Here is a 22,858-nt window from a genome sequence, read left to right on the forward strand (position 1 = left end):
AATGCAGAGGGAAGGGCTTCCTAGGCTCAAGAAAAAAATCACTTGAGTTTAAACCGTGGGGAAGATACTGCTGGCTTTAAAAAGTGTTGTGAAATTGCCTTCTATCATTTGAGAAAGATGTCACTCAAGAAAAAGAAATCTTTCCTTTTGCAAGACAAGTTGGGAGATGTTGATTCCCCCTGAGGTGGTGTGGTACAGGTAGAAAAGTGTTTCTGTTCTTTGTAGAGAAGTGGATGCTGGAATAATCTGCATACAGGAAAAACACAGTGCTCCTAGACTGAAGGTAGAGTCGGTTTGGCTGTGTCTGCACCGTGCTTCTCAAGCTTGGGTTTCTTAGAAGCCTCACTCACTTGGTGCCGAGCTGTGTCCCGTGCGGAGCCAGCTCGGAGCTGGAGGCAGGTATGGCTGCATGCACGTACCGCCGAGGAGCGGGGCTTGGGGGAGCACCTACAGCTGGCCCTTCCCCAGCTGCCTCGGGCACGGTGTCACACAGGGGTGCCTCTCCTCTTCTGCATCCGTGCCGGCCCCAGCCGCTGTACGGCAGGGTTGGCACCGGGCTGCACCAGAGCCCTTTGAGTTCGGCTGTTTCTCACCTCCATCCCTAAAAAGACACCGCTTCGTGGCTCTCTGTGGCTGCCGTACCGGTAACTGTGAAGCGATCAGCTCACAAGTCGATAGTATTTGATAAAGTTGCTGTTTGCAGCCTTGCATTTTCAGACGTGCGATTCTTGAGGCTGTTTAACCTGGTGGTCACTAAGCCCTCATCCGTGGCCAGAGGGGGCTGGCTGGTCCTGCAGAGAGCAGGTAGGGCTTCTGCTCACAGAGCTTGGGTTGTGAAGGCTGAGATTAAAAGCAAAAATTTTGTTATGAACACACTTACAGATGGTTTTGCTAATGTTTCTTGAAAGAAATATTTGTGGGTGTCTGTGGCCAACGTGTGAGACGTAGTAGTGGGAATATTTGGTTTCAAAGGCACTAGAATAACTTTTATTTTCTCATGTATGAGTATCTTTAATAAGTGTAAAAGCAGTTGCAATATCTCCTGAAGTAAAGAAACACTCTGCGTGTTTTTGTAAGTCTGGCAATGATGACACACTTGCCCTCACTGAGAACACTGTTCAATAATGAGCCTCACCATGCGCTCAAATGAGCTGAGCCAGACTTGCAGCTCTTTTAAGCCCAGCTGCCTGCAAACTTCAAAGACTTTGTGTCTCTTCTTCTTTTAAACACCTAAGGCTTTTGCAGATCTGATGAGCAACCTCTAACTAGGAAAAAAACCCATCTAGACTACGCTTGTTTGATAATTAGAACTGAGATTAAAATAACCCAGAGAGATGCCCACGTTTTGCCCAGATGAAGGGTATTCCAGCAGCTTCCCAGTAGCCCAAGGGCAAATGCAGACTAATTACTGGCATAAAACAGAGCAGTTGCAACTATTTTCCCGTTGAGTTCAGAAGCACCCTAGCAGTTGCCGTCTGGTGTGCGTTGACTGAATATAAACAGGTTATAATCCACCGATTAGCTGCGTCTGCAACTACTTAGGTCAAGACAGGCAGTGCCATTGTGGGACTGATTCATTTTCTGCAGGTGTTTTAATTTTAGCTACCACAGCTCATGAATTTCCAGGTTGGGAGGTAAGAAACAAACGGTTGCTGCTCCAAGACAAATCTGAGTAAGACGGACAAGTCACCTTCTCTGACTGCCGGTACACAGTAAATCCAGCAAGGATGGATTTCCTGGCAGGGCGTTAGTGTGCGATGCAAATCCGACGGCGCAGCGTGCGTTGCCTGGCGTCAGACAGCAGGCTGCTTGGCTCGTCTCCCTGCTGCACCCGGAGCTGGGCACGGGCGTTAGTGACGCTGCTAAATTGGGGCAAGTACAGTGGTCGGATGCAAAATAATAACGGAGAGTAACTATTACGCTTTTGAAATATGAATTAAATATTTGACATGAAATATGAAATGAATAACCGGCGGCGTTGCTGGATCTCACCAGTCCGCAGGATGGATCGCGGGAGCAGCGGTTCGGCCGGGCTGCCGTCCCGACTGTCGCACAGGGGATTGCTTTGGCATTACTTAACAGCTCGTTTGAGACGAACACGTCGCTGCATAAATGAAACAAAAAGAAAAACGTTATTTCCTGGATTTTCCCCCCTTTGTCATACCCAAGCTTACGCTCAGCAGTGTCTTTTTGCATCTTCTTTTTTAATGTCATCCCTCATTTTGGGGGGAATATTTTTTAAGTCCCTTGGGGCAAACGCTCATGCTCTTTATGTGTGTTTCGCTCCTTCTCCTTGCAGGGCCTTACTGTAAGACGTAGCTAACAGCAATACTAAAGTGACTTGGTTAGAACTCAAACGCTAACCGTCTCCCTTAAAATAGAAGCTCTTTTTACTCCATATAAGAACAAGCTTGTGGTTTGAATTCACTAAAGACTTGTTTATTCTACAGTGTCGAATACGGCTGTGGCACTCTACCGTAGAAAGGCTAGCGTGCCCTCAGTTACTCCTGCTGTGGGGAAGGAACCTGTGGGATAGGTGATGTATTTGAAAAGCAAAGGAAATAGTTCTACTTTTCTGCTGACCTTTCCAGAAGATACAGAACAGACATATTAAAAAAATATTATTGGATTCACATACGTGTTATTTGGTGGGAAGGGCTCCACCGCTCAGCGCAGGGTACTCGCTGCTTCCTCCCTGTTAATGCCATTCTTCACCAGCTAGAATTATTTAAGGATATAGGCTGCCATTCTGCTATCACCAAATTAAGTGTGCAGTATCCTGAGACTTGATAAAACACAGTGAATCTTCTGAAGTTATGCTTTTTCTATTGCTCTCCAAGATTATTTTTTTTTAAGCCTCTTAAATGTAGCTGGCAGTTTGAGGAGGAAGGAATATGAAAAGAGACAGGATCATGCAGGCTCTTTTAAGGTGGTTTGCGAATGCAAAGTAGGAGTGAGTGGCTAGAAAAATAACATTTTAGACACTCGAGAATTGATGCTATCCAGCTGCGAAGAGTTTATTGGTTTTTTTAATTTATTAGAGAGCTAAATGATAGGTGTCACTGAGCTGTGAATGTCCGCTGAGATTAGAAGAGATTTGCATACCTCTGTGCTTCAACAAGTTTCCTTCTCTTTTGGTTAGAGATAAAGTTTTACTCCTTCACTATAAAATTAGGGCACAACAATAAAAACATGGAATTTCAACAGGATCGCTGGTAGCAGAATTTGACATCATCCAATAAGGTAAAAGCAAGTGCAGATGAAATTTCAGGTCTGACTTCTAAGCTTTTTAAAAATGAATAATACAAATGCCAGAATCCTTCCGTATTTGCAAAGGATTTAAAGCAGATCACCTTGAAATAGGATTTGTTAAACCAAATACGATGAGCAGGTACTTTCGGTGACAGTTTGCTGCGTAACGCTTGTCAGGCTACAGAAGCTCACTGATTCCCCTCGCGTTTCAGGTCCGGCGGTTGTTCCTCACCAGTACTATGGAGTTACACCCTGGGGAGTTTACCCTGCCAGTCTCTTCCAGCAGCAAGCCGCCGCGGCTGCCGCTGCAACTAATTCGGCAAATCAGCAGACCACTCAGCAAACCCAGCAGGGCCAACAACAGGTAAGGGGTGGGATGCTGTGCACATCGAGTCCTTTACAGGGAACACGGCAGCTTTGAAGAACCACGATTTTTTTTTTTTTTTTTTTTTTCAATGACCGCTCCTGATGCCGAGTTGTAATTGAGGAGAAGAGCCTTTAGCCTCTCTTAAAAAAGCAGAATAAACACCTATACATTCTGTTATGCCATTTCTGCACCATGCACGTGGAGGATAGCACGCGTACGTTTGTGGTGGTGAATTATTGCGTGGTAATGCTTTGGAAAACAATCAATCTCCTCAGTTTGCGAACACCGCTGAGCGACCCAGCAGCAAGCGCAATGCTGTTGGCGTGCGAGTGGAAATCGGCATCTTGCAATCTGTTTTCGTGCCCATCGCTGCAACTGGAAGGCCACGAAGACAACGAAAACGTCTGTCAAATACTAAATGTCGATGAGCGTATTCTTATCTTCAGGGTGCTGTCCAGTATAGGACGCTTTTTTTGATGAAGATGAGCTTTAAAAGGGTCGAAATAACAGCAGAATCAATTGGTTTGGTATCCCTGTGAGGACTTGGAGACAAAAGATGAGCATGAAAAGAAAACACTGAATTTGCTGTTTTGAACTGTGCAGCTGTTTTGCTTTAGTCTGCACAAAAATTTGGAGAATTTGACACCTAAACCACCAAAATTAATGAAGTTAGTGAAGGCTTTTCATATGATCTACTGTCACCCCTTTAAGTGTGTTAGAGATGAATATTGAGACTGGTATCTGTTGTTTAAATGGTACTTGCTTTTTTTTTTAAAAAAAAAAAAAAGGACCAATGAGGAGGTCACACTGGGAGCTGAGAAGGGGAAGTTTTGCCTTACCTACTTTGCGAATGATGTGTGCTGGATGGGGTTTGCATCATCCACCTCTTCTGTCTTAATCCCTTGGCAGTGACAGCATCTTGGATTATATAGCCTGGACTTGTTCTTCTGTTGCACATTGCTGTGCATCTTTGTGGTCAGTCACTGTGTGATTTCTTGTTCAGGGTTTGTTGTTTGGGTTTTTTGTTTTTTTTTTTTTTCTATACTTGGAATTTAAGTAGGTTAATTTTCCTAACTTCAGTTAGGTAAAAAAAGCATTTTAAAGGTCTGGTATTCAGTCATAGTTAGGCCTTTGATGCAGATGACACAAATGTAAATCTGGCAACTACTGGAGCAGAAGGTGGAAATGGAGAGACTGGTATGAGAATTAATAGGGAACAATAACTTCTTTCCTTTACTATAACAAAAAGCCCTCATAAATGTTTTATGAAGGTGTATGGGAGTGCAAATTGTTAGCTTGCTATTTAAACCAGCATTTTAAGAAAAAAACAAATCCAAACTTTCAGACTAAACTGATGGTGGCTAAACCTGTGTAGTTAAGCGCTAAGGATGATGAGAGGCGTCCCACCATCCTTGCTTTGGTTCTTGTTCCCCTGGGGCACGCGGTTGGATGTACTCTGCTTTTCTCCTTTCGGACCTCGGAAGGGCCGGCAGGACGGGTGTCCACGAGCAGGCTCGGGTCTGTTGCGCGGCCGGCTCTCCGGCACAGCCCCGGCGGGTTTGTCTGGCGTTCGGTTGGGCGCTGGTCCTCGCCTGGCCTCGGCTTTGTACGGTTTTATCAGCCTCTGTCCCGCAGCGCTTCCTCCTTGGAAACAAGGTGGGCTCGTTCCCCCGCCGAGCGGGGAGAGGGGTCCTTCCGCGCTGTAACACCAGGCCGGCCTGCCTGCTCCTCTGCGTTTGAGACCGCAGCTGTAGAAGATAGCAATGGCACCTGAATTTATTCTGAATTATTCTGCTTTGAAAACTAAAGCAAAAACCCCAGCGTTTGGTAGTATTATAAAGCCTTTTTGGATAATAAACGCAGTGATGTTTTCACACCAGCGATTCTGGACCAGTGATCGGAGGAGAACACTTTGCTCCTGACAAAGTTACTCCTCAGACCTCCCCGCGCGGCAGGTCACGGGCAGGAGCGCGTTGAACGGACCTCCTGCACGCCCCCGCGCGCAGGTGAAACGGCATCGGAGTGCGTTAAAGCCGCTTCTGCTCTGGCGTTCAAACTGGGAGCCTTTCCCGTAAGGAAGGTGTGGGCTAAGAGAGCTTCTCCAAAGGCTTAGGCTATTAAAATAAAACATACCTGTCATCAGTAGGCTTTATAATACTCTTCTTTACTCTTATAGCCATGAAGCAGGCATGAGCGGGGATCACGGGTATTGTTTTTAGTGCAAACCTTCCATCTGTAAGAGGATACAGCGTATATTTTTTGGATGAAGTTTTTCTAAGAAGTGCTGAGGCAAATCTTTTGGAAACCTAGAGCGATGATTAGGGACAGTTGATTTGTGACGCTTACGACATCTTAACAACGTATTTATATAAAAGGCCAATGTTTTCCCTTCCTGGCGCCTGCCATCCATCGCCTGTGTTCAGCGCAGCGCCCTTGCCCGGCGCGCGCTTACCAAGGGCTGCAGCTTTGAGGCTCCCTGGGCTGAAGAGTCCACGTTCAGGCTTTGATCAGCGACGGCAGACTGGGACGCACATCTGAATCAGTCAGCTTCAGGATCCTGTCCCAGTCCCTCAGTGCGCAAAGTCATTTTTTGCTTTTAATAACTTTTATCGGATGACACACGCGACGTTACTTTCTGCAGCGAGGCATGCCGAGTACCAAAGGACGGCTTTTTTAATAAGCTGACCTCGCTGGTGGGTGCAGACTCTTGCATCACCGCTTTGAGTAAAAGGCTTTTGCAAACAAAGCCTGTCACAGGTAATTACAGGAAAGGTCAGTTTGCCATCTTCCCTTTTGAGAGCAACATGTGCTTAAACCACAAGAGCTACATATAAAAGACGGTGTGTGATCTTTGGTCATTATTTCCGATGAGTAAGTGTCGTGTCACTGGGTCGCTGTTTTCTACGGGGGCTGGCAGCTTGGAAAAACCCTTGTCACCTCGTGTCATCAGCCCCCAGCTCTTAAGTTGGGCTTTTTAAGGTTTCTGCTCAAGTGGGCTGTCAGCGGCGCTTTTGTGGCAGAGACAAAATGTTGTCTGGGATGGGGCAGATGGCTCGCAAACGCTTCTGACGGAGGCTGAGTACTGAAGGTATATCAAGAAACCAAAGAGATCAAACGATGAAGCGCTTCCAGATTACGCTCACTAAGCCCGAGAGGGGAAGTATTATTTAAATGGGGTCTTCTGCATTTACCCATGGTAGTAGTGTGAAGGCTCGTGGTGGCGGAGGCAGCTCTGCCCTGAGTAAAGGGGAGGGGTTGTCACACGCTGGTTGTGACAAAGCCGCCGTTGCCTGCAAGAACTTCAGCTAGATGGTTGCTGATGCTCCTGCAAGCCTCTGGTGGTTGCGGCTTGCTCCTGGGTCCCAAAATAAACGGATCCATGTTTCTCTGTCTTCTCCAGGTCCTACGCGGAGGAGCCAGTCAGCGTCCTTTGACCCCAAATCAGAACCAGCAGGGACAGCAGACTGATCCGCTGGTGGCTGCTGCAGCCGTCAATTCGGCCCTTGCCTTTGGACAAGGGCTGGCGGCGGGGATGCCAGGTAGGGGCTGCGAGGGAGCTGCGACTTCTCCGGTGCCCAGGGAGATCAACGAAAATTCTGTCCTGGGTCTCTGCGTGGTGTCACGTTTGCCTGGCATTCAGCAGGGTTTTCGTTTTACTGTTTTTTTGGTTTTAATCTGGGGGTGTAGAAGGCATTTTCGAGAGGCTGTTAGATGTGAACCTAACTACCTATGCAGCATTTAAGCTGAAGGGTTTAGGTCCCCGTGTCACAGATGCAAACAGCAGTTATCAGCTGTCTTGCTGTACGGTGCATTGGTTGCTTGCGTACCCAAAAGGATTGGTGGCTCCTATTGGAAGTCGCTTTCAGATTTTTCTGTGGATCATGCTAGCTTCTGTGATCTTTATTTTAAAACCTGAGAGGTATCTTAGTCCTATTCATTAGCCTTGTTTTTCCATCCCTGCCAGGTGCTTGACTTTAACAGCATAAGGACTTCCCCTTCATAATTTCTTCCAGGCGAATACTAGTGGCTTAAAAACAAGAAAGGAAAATGGATGAAAGGAAGCAGGGTTTTATTGTGATTTATAATTCTGCAAGAGGGGAGCTCCTGTATGAATTTTAGCTTTGATCCACAAGGCTGTGTGGTATAAATGCTTTTGACGTTCAGTTATACAGAATATTATTGTAATGGCAAAGGGCAAACGTAAGTATTTTTTTGAATAATGTGGAATTATGTCCTGCTGGTCAAATGTAAGAGAACAGGATTATTTTGGCCTCGGGTCTCCTCACTGGAAGTGTCACATGGTTGTTACACAGGGGTTTTTTATAGCTTAAGAATGTCGCTGTATTAAGTTACAGAGTGAATTGTGACATGCACGTTTTTAAAGTAGTCTGCAGATTTCCTTAAATCTGCATTATTGGGGTTTTAAGGGTTTATATTTGCAAAGCAAATATTCACGGAGAACATTCTCCTTGTGACCCCACCATGGAGAATCACTTCACTTTCTTCCTGAAAGTTTTATTTAACGGTAGAATGACATAGCGAGGTACCTAAATAGCTATAGACTACTGAAAATCTGTTGCTTTGTGTATCACCAGCGTATTTGATTGAAGAGTTTTTATTTATATATATTAAAGAATGCTTTATGGCACTTACCTCTGAAAATACATAACTTTTAAGTCCCACATCTCATTTGCACGTGCGTGCACACTGAACAACTTCAGCATACAGTGGGAGAGTTGGAAGTGCTCTGTGGTCGCATATACAAGTCGCACACGTCGTACTTATAAGGGAAAAGAAATAGTGCTTTTGTATTTTAAGACCTTTTTTTTGTTTTTAATTCATATAACTGAATTTACACAGAGGGCTATGCTGGTATAGTAGGTTTGGGGAAAAAAAAGCACTGGGAAGTCTTACTAGTGTAAGGTCATAGACTGTTAATATGGATTTATTTTTTTTTTTGCTTCAGGAGAAGCAGAGCTGCTGTTGCTTTTTCTTTTTCCATTCAGATTTTGCTTTAAAAATTCTCTTGCGCCATACTCACCTGAAGACGCTCGATCTGCCGTGTGTTACGCTGCTTTTACTTTACCTGTGCGCCTCTCCTTTGCCTCTTCAGGTTACCCAGTGCTGGCTCCTGCTGCTTACTACGACCAAACTGGTGCTCTCGTGGTGAACGCCGGGGCCAGGAACGGCCTGGGGGCCCCTGTCCGTCTGGTAGCCCCCGCTCCGGTCATCATCAGCTCCTCCGCGGCGCAAGCAGGTGAGTCCCAGTCCCGTCAAGTGAAAAACTGCTCCGTCCCTGGCGTCCCCGAGGACCTGAAATCCTCTGGGCTCTGCTGGCGACGCCGCCGCGCTTGCCCTCACCGAGATCCGTTGCGGGGATTGTTGTTGAGAACATCCTCTGTGCTCACTGTGGGCAGCCTCAGAGAGGTAACGTCACAGAAACTCTGTTATTTTGCAGAGTTGCATGACAGTTATTTTAAATTTGTCTGCTGGCATCTGGGTTTCCCACATAATAAAAGGTTTTAGCCTGTGTAGAACTCTCAAATGATCACCTTGCATAAAATGTTACACGCCTGGCCTTTGCCATGCATTTTTTTGGGGTTTATTAGGGTTCTTTGGGAGTTCAAGGCTTTAAAAGCAATTTTTCAGCCAGAATTTGTGCGTGTAAGCACTCTTTGCCAGTGTTAGTAACAGATTATGAAAAGGGCCTTTTAATTGTTTCCTTGTAGCTCTTGTTTATTTTGCCTTTTTTTTTACTTTGGAACCGGCTGAAAAACAAAAGGACTTGGTTTTGATGTTCTTAGCACCTCAGGATTGCGTTGTGTGCACTAAAGGACAATTTTGCGTATTTCAAAACTTGTGCTGCTTAATTGGGTATTGCTAAGTGCGTGGCTGTATTGATTTGAATCTTAGGTCTTGGGAGAAAGGGAACGTTTTTGGGTGTTTGATCTATGGAGCTCTAATAATACAAACAGCAGTAATAACAACTGGGCGTTGTTGGTGTTCAGTGGCTCTGTGCAGGACTTGCGGAGCTCAGATATAAAGCAAAGAGACTTTATGCAGAGTTTGCTGCACAAGGGAGATTTTCATCTTGAGAGGAAAGAAAATCTAGAGTAACTGAAAGGAACCTGCTAAGTTTTAACTTCCCAAACTGCTACCAAAATGGCTTTTTCAGTCTATGCTTCCAATTACTTTCTCTCTAGCAGTTGCAGCGGCTGCAGCTTCGGCCAACGGTGCAGCGGGCGGCCTGGCAGGAACGACAAACGGACCATTTCGCCCTCTGGGAACTCAGCAGCCCCAACCCCAGCCCCAGCAGCAGCCCACCAACAACCTGGCGTCCAGCTCGTTTTACGGCAACAACTCTCTCAGCAGCAATTCCCAGAGCAGCTCGCTCTTTTCTCAGGGCTCTGCCCAGCCTGCCAACACTTCCCTGGGGTTCGGAAGCAGCAGCTCTCTCGGTGCCACGCTGGGGTCTGCGCTGGGAGGATTTGGGACAGCAGGTAAGAACAGCAGGCTCTTGATGGGGAAAAAGGAGAGAAGCAAGTAGCTCCAAACGCAGGCAGGGGGCTTGCGAGCCACTGGAGCTGGCCCTGGCACACCGAGCTGCTGAGCCCCCCGCTTCATCCGTCTGAGGCCAAATGGAAATTTTCCTTGAGGGGACTACTTTGGCTTTCCAAATCTGCAGCGCTTTCTGGTGAAACTTTTTTTAGTAGATGATATGTTAGAAGTACCAAAGTAATGAATTTGTTTTGTTATACGCATTATCAGTCGTCCCCTTTTTGCTACAAATTAAGTTTTTTTAAACAGCTTTACATTTTCTTGCCTTTACCTGCGTGTGCTTGGTGGAGATACTGGACCAACAGGAATTGGCTCCAGAGTGGTAACCATCCGCCTGCTAACTCTTACTTCAGAATAATGGCTAAGTAACTTTCCGTGATTTTAAAAAAGCTGATCTGAGGTGGTTTCCATGCTTTATTCTGGGAATTGTTTCTATCACACACCAAAAAAGGTCACTTATTGTGGTTGCAAATGTTACATACATGGTTTGTTTTCATTTGTTTGTTAGGCAGTTAGAGACAAAGACTTTTCTCAGAATAAAACCAAAACAGAAAGATGTCTGTGGGTTGGGTTTTTTTTCCTTTAGGTTTGTTTTTTTTGAAGTGGAACAATTGTTTTAATTACTGCTTAGTCTCAGAGGTAGTCATTACGTCCTGAACTTCCCTGCTTCCATTGGTGTGAAGGGCAAGTTAAAACATGCCTTTCGAACCTGCTGCACCAGAAAAGTCTGCGGGACATACTGTCACTGCATCAAATCACGGTTTTAAATAGAAGTTATTTTAAATACTTTTCTTAAACCCAGCCTGAGAATTTGAACCATCTTGGATTCAGGTAAACGCAGCATTCCCTTCTTTCACTTCAGTTTATTTAACGAATTGAATGCAATTACTAGGTCGCTCAATGCCAAGATGCACAAACTTGTTTTCCCTCAATCGATGAATAAAAATGTGAGGCTGTTGCTTCTAGAACTTGTGTGCACTCATGAAAAATGATTAGTTCATTACAGTTAACAATTTCACTATTTATTAAACAAGATTTTAATACAAAATTGATTTTTTTTCCTCAAGTTGACAGTGCATTTGAAGAGTTTGTATTTGACTGTCAAGACAACTCTTCAAAAAAATGTTGGGTTTATGTGTTAAATTGAATTCTGATTTCCATCTCAATAAAGCTTGGTGCAAACAGGAGCTGTTTTCTAATATAATGAAAGGTGAGCACAAGGATTTCAAGTAAATGTACACGAAGCTGTACATGCTCTTAAGTAAACACGAATAGATAAAAGCTCTTGTTGGATTTGTTTTAGCTCTAATGGCCAAAGAATAAATACGAGGCAATGCTTGTAGGGCGATCTAATATCTTCTGTTAAACTAAGTGATGTGCCTGGGGGAAAAGAGCTTTGAAGTATGCAAACCTTCTTCTGAAGGTTCAGAAGCAAAGCGTGAAGTGTTTGCGTCCAAAAGTCAACCTGTTTGCTGTCATTTCGTTCTGTCGCTTCCTTTAGGTAGATTTTTATCTTCTTGATCTTTCTGCTTGTAGGTTTTTGGAGCTGTATTTCTCGATGTGTTCTGTTGGTATAAAAACTAGAAAACTAAATGCAAAGACAGGATTCAAGCTAATTTTTTAAATCGAGGATTTCTGCTTGATCATTAACAGCGTGGTTTTAATTAATGCGTTTCATTTGGGCACATGCAACACCCTCAGGAAAAGAACAGGCTGGTGCAGTGAGGTTGTTAATAGGTGCGGTTGTCCTGGCTCTCCAGCTCTCCGGTTGTCGGGCAGCTTGTTGGCATCACGCAATTTTGGTCTCTTCCTCTTTCCAGTTGCTAACTCCAACACGGGCAGTGGCTCCCGCCGAGACTCCCTTACAGGGAGCAGCGACCTGTACAAGAGGACATCCAGCAGTTTGACACCTATAGGACACAGTTTTTATAATGGCCTTGGGTTTTCCTCCTCTCCTGGACCTGTGGGAATGCCTCTGCCCAGCCAAGGACCTGGCCACTCTCAGACTCCACCACCTTCCTTATCTTCACATGGATCATCTTCAAGTCTAAACCTGGGTAAGAGCCACAGTGCCACTGTCATAGAATTGTAGAATCATTAAGGTTGGAAAGGACCTTTGAGATCATTGAGTCCAACCGTTAACCTAACTGCCTGGTCCACCTCTAAACCATGTCCCTACGCACCACATCCACACGTTTTTTTGAATACTTCCAGGGACTGTGATTGCGGCACTGCCCTGGGCAGGCTGTTCCAATGCTTCACCACTCTCTCCGTGAAGAAATTTTTCCTAATATCCAACCCAACCCTGCCCTGGCGCAGCTTGAGGCCGTTCCCTCTCGTCCCATCGCTTGTTCCTGGGGAGCAGAGACCGACCCCCCCGGCTCCAGCCTCCTTTCAGGCCGTTGCAGAGAGCGATGAGGGCTCCCCTCAGCCTCCTCTTCTCCAGGCTGAGCCCCCCCAGCTCCCCCAGCCGCTCCTCCCCAGCCTTGTGCTCCAGCCCCTGCCCCAGCCTCGCTGCCCTGCTCTGGCCACGCTCCAGCCCCGCCGTGTCCTGCTCTCCCCTGGTGCGGAGCTGTGAGCGCCCCGCTGCTGGGTAGGCGAGGTACCTGCTGCCTCCCTGCCGCGCTCCTTCCTGCGGCAGGGTCCCTGCTTTTGCAGAAGTAGGTGAAACGCTGAAGCGTTGTAGCACCGACGTTGTGTGTTTGTCTCTTGCAGTGGTTCAGCTGTTAAACAGGAAGGTTTCTGTATTGCCTCCTTGTTTCTTCATCTCTGAATTATGGAAAACATTTCCAAGTGTTTAAAAACAAACTGTTTTTCTTGCGCAGGTCTCGGTAACAGCACCGATTGTTTGTTATCCTTGAATAAAATGGATATGTAGGGCTGGTCCTTAAACTTGTCAAATGTTTTAAAATACCTGTGAAGTTTTCAATAATAAATTAATGGGCTTAGATTACAGTTTCTCCTTTTAACCAAAATGTGCAATGTTATCTGGAGCAGTACTTAGCTTTTAGCTGAGGATTTTGTGAGTTTGCTTCTGAAAATTTCCTGTCAATGTGGCTTTATCAGAAGCACATTAGTGCATGGGAGCAGCTTTCTTAATTTTGGTAAGATACGTTACTTTATGCAAGCCACATCTTCTGGAAGAGCTTCTAGTTGGCCCAGAGCTCTTACATATAATAAAGTAAATCTTTAAAATAAATAAAGCAAATATTAAGTAATAAAGCAATCCTCATCTGAACTTCCTGAAGTTTTCGTTTCCAGGCCTCGTAAGCAAACAAGATAGGTTATTCGTTGCATCTGCACCAGATAATTTAGTACTTGCTCAAAAAATCACTTTGTTTTGGTTCTGTCCCGTATCTCTCTGGATTTAACAAAACTTTTGGTTATTGGAACAGTTTTCCATGCATATACACACTCATCAAATAATATATTTATCATGTTTATTACATGTGTGTGTGATAAATTTGATGCTGGCTAAAGGTTAGCATGAAATAGTAATAAATATGATTTCTCGAGATCAATTTTTGATTTACCATCTTTCCTTGTTCAGAGCTTTAATAGAATTGGAAGGGGTTTTAGCTTTATTTATGCAGCTGTACAGTCCTTAAGCTGACAGTTAAATAGCTACAATAAATTAATGCTGAAGACTAACCGGATTCCAAACCTGGCACTAGAAAAAGTCTGTTGCCCCTGCAGGCAAACAAAAGAATGAATCTTACTGGAAAGGTTAATCCGTTCGAGAACAAACTCTGGAAAGAAAGCGGAGTTACCGCTTACAGAAACGGGCTGTGCCCCAGAGCAGTTAGCGTGGGTCTTCCCGTCTTGACAAAATATTCCTCTCCTTGTAGCCAGGTTTCCTCCATGCTTGGTAATGCTGCAAGAAAAATCTCATGTAGAACAGCTCTGCGTTTGTGTGGTTCTCACCTTGAAATCCCTAAAAGGTCATTTTCTTTTTTGAGTTTCTCTTTCACCTGTAATGGAAGACAGCGTGACATGTCGTTGTACTTTCTTTTGGTTATAAAATAAGTTTTAATGCTATAAAAACAGCACAGGCATTGTTTTTCCTTATAAGCAGCTTGAGGCTGACGCCTTTTCTATTTGGGAGTGATATCAGAAGTAGTTTGTGATAAAGAGGACGAGGAGTATTTTTCTGAATCTCTAAAAATGAAAGGACAGATGGGAACCCCCAGACGTGTCGTTTGCAGAAAGGGAAATTAGAGCCGTCGGGTTTAGAACCGCGTCCAGCCGCTGTGGTACGTGGGGGGACACAGCCTGGGGGAGTCACTCAAGTAACTTTGATGTCAGGGTTCCACAATGACATAAGAAGCTGGCATTAAACCTGACCTAGAAGCAGCAAATCTATGGTTCAGTGCAGTGCAGGTTGTGGTTTGGCTTTGTCCCGTCTCATGGATGCGCAAGTGGATCATTTGTTGGGTTGGTGGCGTGTGTAAAGATTCAGCTCTGGCTCTTCTGGCTTTCTGAAAGCTTACAGCTGTGAAAAATGGTGTGTATTTATCAAGCTAGGCTTTTTTCTGGTGTTGTAAAGTCACCTTGTGAAACGTCTGGGCAATCACGAGTACCTGAAATAACCAGGCAGCCAGTTCTTAGGAAAAGAACTACTGGAGGAGGAAGGCTGAGCTAAACACATCCTTTAAAGTCAAAGGTGTACGTGACATACGCAACGGTGCATAGCTGGGATAAAGCAACTGTAAATGAATACGCGCTTTTGGGTGCTAAAGCAGCAGGGGCCCTCTTCTTCCCCAGTATTGATCCAAACTGTAGAATTACACATTACTAAATAATTTTTTTATTTTTAATTATAAAATTTGCTTTTGGCCAGGTTACACTTCACATGAGCTCGCGTAGACCCACGAGCAGTTTTTGTCAGCCCTCGTGCCTGTGTAGCTGGCATGGTCCCAATAGGAACACTTGCCACGCTGCAGCCCGGGGCCGAAAGTCTCCAACTTGGGGTTTTCCCAGTTTGGAATGGGGACCAGGATTTGCAGCGGATAAGTAATTATTTTAATTTTATGATATTCTTGCAGGAGCTGCTGGGGAGAGAGCTGCCCCATACTGTAGCCAGCCTGTAATTTAAAAGGCGGGATCGGTGTGAGGAAGCTGATGCACGCACGTGGGAATTTAATTTATCAGAGGGTCTTTGGGAAAACTGGCTGGGGAGTTGATAACCAGTTGGCTGTGACCGACTGGGAGGGCTGTAGGGCTGCGTCGCGCCGGGCGGCTGGCGGCACAGCCCGGCACTGGGCTGCAGGGGGTGACCGGTTGGGGCGGTGACACTGGGGGGCCTCGGGGGCTGCTGGCTCCTGCCCTCCCCAGCCCCGGGGAGGCGGCGTGGGGTCCCCTTGGCCGGGCGGGCGCTGCCTGGCGCCTCTGCGCTGGGCCCTCCGTGGGGGACAGCAGCGGGGACGTCTCCTCCGCCTGCTTTCTCACAGAGCCGTCTTTTCATCTTCCTTTTTTTCCCATTGTTCTGGCATTTCTCATAGCGGGAACTCCTGCGTTGCAGAGCAATTTGAGGGCCTTGTAAAAGTCCCCTGGAAGCTTGCTTAAGAAGTGTTTTGTTCTCAGACAGCAGCCTTTGTGTTTCTTCCCCTGTGTTTTCTTTTCGACTCATCCTTTCATTGTCCTTTCCTTTCCCTGAAATCAGTAATTCTTTCAGGTTAACATCTGTCTCGAGTGTCCCAGCAAGCACCAAGCGCTGAGACGATGGCTTACCATTGCAAAATAGGAACCGCTCAGTTGTTACGGCCACAGTGTGAGTCCGAGTAACGCATCCGCCTTGGAGTCCCCAGGATAGAGTCTGTGCGCTTTGTCCTCCCCAGATACAGGTTTTTCCTGACATATCCCAGATGCTTTTAAGAAAATATGGTCGATATGTTCAGAGACAGAACCACCCCATAGCTGTCCCTTCTGTGCAACCTCTGTGTAGTGCACACAGCGCCGGTTTGCTGTCGTGTGCGCGCCAAGTGCTTTGCGCGGGCAGCGTGGTGTTAGCACGGGTGGCTCCACACGGTTTGCAGACCCCCTTTTGAAGGCTGTTGTGGCTGAGGGTGTGGGAGAAACAACGCCAACATCTTGGAGGAGTCCTGTCCCTTCTTTGGGGTTTTTGCCCCTTTTCTGCCCTAGCGTCCCTAAGAGCTTCGGGAGCTTCCAGCCTCCGCGTACTGCGCTTGAGCAAGGAGCTGTTTCATTCTGGTTATTGGTAAGATCCCGTTGAAGCCTGGGATCTGGCAAAGTCACTGTGTTCCCAGCCACACTGGCACAAAGGAGCTTGAGGTGTTCCAAGGTTTCTGGCCTTTGGTGGTTGACAGATGGGTTTCAGAAGCACTTGCTTAGGTTAGGAAAGCTGTCCCCTACATGGTCTCTTAATTCCCAGTAGGATGTTGAATGTCATGGGGAGGCCTGCAGTCAGCATCAGGAGAGAGAGAGAGATGGGTAGAAAGCTGGAGTAACTCATGTTTATTTTGAATCTCCAAAAACACGAGAAGGTTTTTCTCAGAAAACCTCTGACAGAGAAGACTTTGCACAAACTGTGCTTTCCCTCTTAACTAAGAGATAAGGCATAGGTGATAACAGTCTGTGTGCTAAACCCTTTCCTCTCACACCTGGTTGCAGGTGATCAGGAGCTAGTTTTCCACCTCAGTGTGTTAGTGCTATGACTCTTACTTGCTCCAGGCTTTCAAAAAACAAGCAGTAATTCTCAGCTCTTCGAATGCCATGGAAAACGTCAGTACGCCATTGCTCAGCTTGTTGCTGTTGGGGTTCCTTTACCTGAGAGGTGATTTACTGTTCCTTTGAATGTCCTGGTCCTTCCAGCAGTAAGGAATATCACTTGGTCACCTTTCGGAGTTCTTGCTCAGTTAAGAAGTCGGGTGGATGGAGACGATGATGGCCACGCCATTGGGAAGGTAGCATAAGAAAGAGATGTGAACAAGAAGCTCTCAAGCCTCCTTCTCCTTGAGGTTTGGCACCAGCTTGGGAGAAGTCAGAACACGTTTGCCCAGCTCAGAGCCAGGGGAACTTAATTAGGCCGTTATCAGACACTTAATCCTCATGTAGTGTTTCCTGCACGGGAGCTTCCTTCAGGCACTGATGGCAGAGGAGTGCAGTTCCCTCAGCTCTTCTTTTGTTTTATTTAATATTTTTATTACAGACACCGTCATGTGCACAGCTGCCAGGAGAGGGTCTGGTCTCTTTGCAGACAGCCCTACCGATCATGGCCTTGAAGATCTTCCCTCCTTTGCAAAGACTTCTTGTAGCTTTTTTTTTTCCAGGTGGTTTGCCCTCGCTGCCTCACGTTGGCTTTTCAGGTGGCAGGTTCCCATGCCGTAAGAACATTTTTCCTGGGAGGACTTTGTCCCACCCAGGAAAAACCATACTCGCTGAAGGCATCTTGCGGTCTTTGACCAGCAGAGGGATCCCGAGCCCTGCAAGAAAGGGAAGAGTCCTCTGCCATAGCTCGGAAGCAAATTTCGAGAAATTACAGGCAAGGAAACAGCGTTTCAAGGTTTAAGTTGGTTCCTATCAACACTTGCGGTTTGCTAACTATGAGATGAAGCATTACCTGCTCCCCATACCTGTTACTGGGTAACTCAGCAGCTGTCTTAATGTGGATAAAAACCTTTGGGGCATTTGTGAAAGCACAGGGTTTTTTAAAGTATTTATTTATTGTTTTTAATTCATTGGTATTTACCTGTATTTAATAGTGATTTGGTTTTTATATCCAGAATTTTTGTACTTGCGTCTTGCTGCCTTTTTCTTATCTAATTTTGTCTTAGTTCTGTCCCCGCCCTCAGTATGCTTCTTTTAAATCAGTCCTTTGCACGGCAGCAGGATAGGTGGAAAAAAAAACGGAGGATGGAGGATCAGGTAATTAGAAACAGCAAGTTAGCAAGTGGTGGAATTGACAATTCATCTGTTTTAGATGGTTTCGACACAGAGTGGGGAACAGAAGTTGGTACAGTCTGTTCTTTGCTGAATCTGTAGCTGATCCTAACAATACAACGGTGCCACGCTAAGGAACTGCGCTCGAACACGTCCTCAGCTAAATCATTTGGGGGCAGCTCCCTCAGCTTAGTTGAGAATACTTCCTAGCCAAACCATGTCGGAAACCCACCTCGGTGGAAAAGGAGTGATTAGAAGTGAAATGGCAGGCACAGGTTGTAAACGAATCCCTCGGCCACTTTATTTCATTTTGTGAAATACTCTTGTTTTTATGACTCGCAGGAGGGCTCACGAATGGGAGTGGCCGTTACATCTCTGCTGCTCCTGGAGCTGAAGCCAAGTACCGCAGCGCAAGCAGTGCCTCCAGCCTCTTCAGCCCCAGCAGTACGCTCTTCCCTTCATCTCGCTTGCGCTATGGGATGTCCGACGTTATGCCCTCTGGCCGAAGCAGGCTGCTTGAAGACTTTCGCAATAACCGGTACCCTAATTTACAGCTGAGGGAGATTGCTGGTCACATCATGGAGTTCTCCCAAGATCAGCATGGATCCAGGTGGGATTAAAAACCTTGCGCTGTGGGAAGCTTTTGGGACCGCTGCTCTTTGAGTTAGGCTGGTTTGCAGTTTGCATCACGTCCTGAAGCAAAGAGGCAGAACAGGGAAAAGGAGGTGTGAAAAGCCAAGTAGTGTAACGTTCTGACCCTACTTTTTGAAAGATTGTTTGGGTACAAATGCTGATAGCGGGAGTCCCTCCTCTGACGAGGAGCTTGCTTGCTTCGTAATTTGCTTGCTAGTCCCACTCGCATAGCTTAACTCCTTTTAAAGAGCCGCCTGGATGCGAGACCTTGCTGTATTATTCTCCCGAGACCCGCTTTGCTTGGAATGCAGAGATTTTTGGGGTACACACAATGACGTGTGGCCATGGACCTCATGGCTGCGACCACCCGCGGTTTTGGATAGCTGGATAGGGCAGCTGTGTTTTGAAGATCTGTGTTTTGTAAGAGCTCAGTGTATGAAGCTTTTGAATGGCTTTGTATTAACAAATGTGTTGGGGCCATATATGCCAGTGGCATCACACCAGCCCTGTTTTTCAGGTTTATTCAGCTGAAACTGGAGCGTGCTACCCCAGCAGAACGCCAGCTTGTGTTCAACGAGATCCTCCAGGCAGCTTATCAGTTGATGGTCGATGTATTTGGAAATTACGTCATCCAGAAGTTCTTTGAAGTAAGTCTGCATTTCCCTGCAAGTCTTACTCAGATGCCTGCTGTCCTGAGGTAGTGGATGAGCTCGTAGAAACCCTTCTGTTTGGCTAAAACGATGGATAACTGTCAACAGGGATGTTGTCTCCTGCCCACAGGCTGCTGCCTCAGTCCTGTTGGGGTGACTGAGGTGTGGGACTCAAAGCTTAATCTGAAAACTAACACTTTGCTTTGAGATGCAAAAGGTGTAGGGATAACTAGCAACATACCCAGGAGGTGTAGGTCCACCAAGACCTCTCAGGGACGCTGTGCTGAGCTGTCAGTACTCGCATGTTTAGGAACAAAAGAAACTTTTCTGGTGAAGAGCATCCACTGGAAGAAAGTGTTGTGTTTCATACCAGGAGGTTGGGCGGACGCCCATCTCTCCCTCTTGAAACTGGTCTGTTCCAAGCCTTGGTGGTTCTTTTATCCAGTAATTTTATAGCAGCCCTGTCCAGGGTTAGTGAACGGCCACGTGTCGCCCTGGTGGCTCCAACGCCTCTGACTCTGGAGTTCGTTCCACGTGTCGGGCATGTCTGACAGACACACCGCAGGCGTCGGGCTTGTGCCTGTTCGCATCCATCGAGGCGTGGTTGGTGTTTTCTTTCATTTCAGTAGGCACAGTGTTTCTTGTTCCACACTTTGGCATGGGAGGGCTGCCGTGCCGCTTGGCCACCTGAGGGTTTTGTGCTTGTAGTGATTGGTTTTCATCTTCCCAGTTTGGCAGCCTGGAACAGAAGTTAGCCTTGGCAGAACGTATCCGTGGGCACGTTCTGTCCCTGGCTCTGCAGATGTACGGCTGCAGGGTGATCCAGAAGGCCCTTGAGTTTATTCCCCCAGACCAGCAGGTAATTGTAAGTTTCAATTTTAACTTTCTTCTTGATGTTTAACGTTCCTTGCCGTTTGGTGACCTGAACTGCGACCTTCTGTTCCTCTTGTGGCTGCTGTTCTTTTGGTTTGGTTTATAGCATGGTTTTGGTACGTTTTATGTGCATGATAAGTTGGTGACACCGTTCTTGGGCCTCAGTTATATCCTCGTTCCACTTAACTGGTAATGGTTCTCTGTTAATTCCCTGAAATCAGATTATGTGTGTAGGGGAAACTGAGAACGATAGTGAATTAGAAGATACTTTTAAATCCCTTGAAGGAAGCAGTGCCAGAGTTTTGCCTTTAATATTCGCTGAGCTATCACTGCTTTGATATGTGGGTCAGTATTCTGCTTTCCTGCAGTGAGGCGTACGAGGAGCTCCTAGTTCCTGTCGCGCCGCGCCTGGCGTTGGAGAGACGTGGGTGATAGCCAGAGTCCCGCTCAAAGCTCATTAATAAAGGACTTCCTCTAGGGTTTTATGAACAATGAATTAAGATGAAAAAATACGCTAGGCAAGCTAGCTAATAAAGGTGTTAGGAATCGTAATACAAGAATCTCAATGTAGGTTATTGAATTAAAAAACTGAAACGGGCTTTAGGAATGCCCGTTCCCTTTAGGTCGAGCCTGGGTGAGACGCTGGTCAGCAGGGCGGGGGTGGTGGCCCGAACTCTGGCACTTCTGGTCCGAGGATTTACTGGCTGTCTTCTTCCAGAATGGTGTTTTGGGGTACGCTGTACTCCTGAAATGCCTGGTTTTGTATGAGTTGCAAAACGGAACTTGGCCAATTTTGTAATGTCATTAAATTCCCCCAAACTGTCATTCGCTGTTTTCTGATTGTGAATCTTTTAGCCTGCATGTGTGTTATTTTAGTCATATCTAAACCTTATCTTCTCGGTTTCCTTAGTTATCATGCAATATGACCTTGCCTATGTAAAATGCTAGCTAGTTCTTATCCCAGTGCTGACCCCATTTTAGTGACATATGAAGCTGATACGTGAGAAGTTTGTGAAGTTGGGGCATTTTAGCTTGCTTTCTCTTTTGGGGGAGCAGAGGAGGGAATGGGGGATGCACAGTAAAGTTGTGTAGCAGTACAGTTTCTTAAATTTGGATACTTAACTTGTAAGAGGGCACTCGATTCATGAATTGAGTGCTTCACCTTCATTTTGTACTAGCATTTTTCTTGGTGGTTTCTGTAGCACAGCAGGCTTCATCTCAGCACTTGGCCACTGGAAAACTTCCAGTTGGAAAGACATCAGCGCATCCTTCATACCTTTCATATTCATTACCACGTTTAGCAGTGAAAACTCTGCATTTATCAGCCGTGAATCCTGGTGGTGCTTTCTGTTTGTCTTTCTCTCCTCCTAATAGAATGAGATGGTACGGGAGTTGGATGGCCATGTCCTGAAGTGCGTGAAAGACCAGAACGGTAATCATGTGGTGCAGAAGTGTATTGAGTGTGTGCAGCCTCAGTCCCTGCAGTTTATCATTGATGCGTTTAAGGGACAGGTAAGTCCTTAACCAAGATACTGACTCTAATTCCGTGTATGCTTATATGTTGCTTTGAATAGCATGATAGTGGCTGTAACTTGTTCAAATATTTTGAATTTCAAATGTTAGCAAGCATCCGTTGAAAGTGTTAGGGAGCCTGGAAACACTTTGGTCGTGTCTCTGTTACCATTGTTGTGCAGGTATATCGCAGTAAAGCATCCTTGCAAAAATCTGTTTTCCTGGAACATCAAGTATTTTTTGGCTGATGGAGGGGAAAACAAGTTTCTCAGTAATCCATCTTCATAGTAAGGGTGGTGAGCAGAGTTTTGTGATGGGTATAGTAAAATTCATTATGATCCTCTCTGGGAGGATGGCTTAGAGGACTGCTGTTTCCCGAGGGTCTTGGCCCAGGGAAAAAACATGAGTTTCATCTAGAGAAGGGCAGTTACTTGTGCTTCGTTCTCCCAGTTTTTCCTTGGTATCCTCTCCTGAGTTGATGCCCTGGATATTAATTGCGTAGCTGGCTTTATTCTGCCTCTAGTCAGCTCGTCTTCCATTACAAAAGCGCTGGTTTGGGTGTTTCCAGCTTCAACTTAATTGGTTTTGGAGGGGGGCTTTGAAGTATTGAGGGTTTTGCCACGGGGATGTGAGGATAGCCCGGGGTTTTTATAGCAGGAACCAGGCTTTATTAGTTTGGCTGCTCCTGGAACAGCTGTGAGAGTGGGGACTTGCTTGGCTATGTCAAAACAAGCAGGATTCTAGCTGGAAACTTGCTCAGCAGATTTGCTGGTTAGAGTTTAGCTTTGCACCTTCCACTAGGGAGTTAGGTGAGGCAGAAATGCCGCTGGGAACTTGGTTGATGGCACTGACGTTTCTTTGACCAGCCGTCCCAGTTTCATCTGAACTTTCCTATGAAGGATTAAAGTTGCCACCACAAGACTATTTTTCTGCAGTTAATTGCACTTCAAGTCCTGTTTTCCTGCACAGTTTACTCAATAGTTATTAAAAATTTGTAGACTGTCAATTTAACTTCAGTGCTTGGATTTGCTACTTCTGTTAATTTTAAGCAACCAAATAGGACTCTGTGCTTTAGACGGAAAACTGCAGCAATGCTGAAATGCGTCGTGTTCTT

At 46.0% G+C, this 22,858-nt stretch overlaps 1 protein-coding gene across 12 annotated transcripts in view; it reads left to right on the plus strand.

Moving 5' to 3' along the window:
- PUM1 (pumilio RNA binding family member 1) overlaps positions 1-22,858 on the plus strand; it is a 78,926-nt gene that overhangs the window by 47,187 nt on the left and 8,881 nt on the right. For 9 of the 12 annotated variants that reach the window (XM_082329639.1, XM_082329647.1, XM_082329636.1 and 6 more), the window contains 9 exons: positions 3,465-3,616; positions 7,020-7,158; positions 8,733-8,876; positions 9,823-10,119; positions 11,998-12,234; positions 18,419-18,686; positions 19,227-19,356; positions 20,090-20,224; positions 21,607-21,744. In XM_082329639.1, coding sequence (XP_082185765.1) covers positions 3,465-3,616; positions 7,020-7,158; positions 8,733-8,876; positions 9,823-10,119; positions 11,998-12,234; positions 18,419-18,686; positions 19,227-19,356; positions 20,090-20,224; positions 21,607-21,744 — 1,640 coding nt within the window. The remainder of the gene's footprint in view (positions 1-3,464; positions 3,617-7,019; positions 7,159-8,732; positions 8,877-9,822; positions 10,120-11,997; positions 12,235-18,418; positions 18,687-19,226; positions 19,357-20,089; positions 20,225-21,606; positions 21,745-22,858) is intronic. The other 3 variants (XM_082329641.1, XM_082329644.1, XM_082329645.1) reach the window with 2 other exon arrangements.

The sequence above is a fragment of the Platalea leucorodia genome (genome assembly GCF_965183815.1).
Source record: "Platalea leucorodia genome assembly, chromosome: 18".
Taxonomy (NCBI): domain Eukaryota; kingdom Metazoa; phylum Chordata; class Aves; order Pelecaniformes; family Threskiornithidae; genus Platalea; species Platalea leucorodia.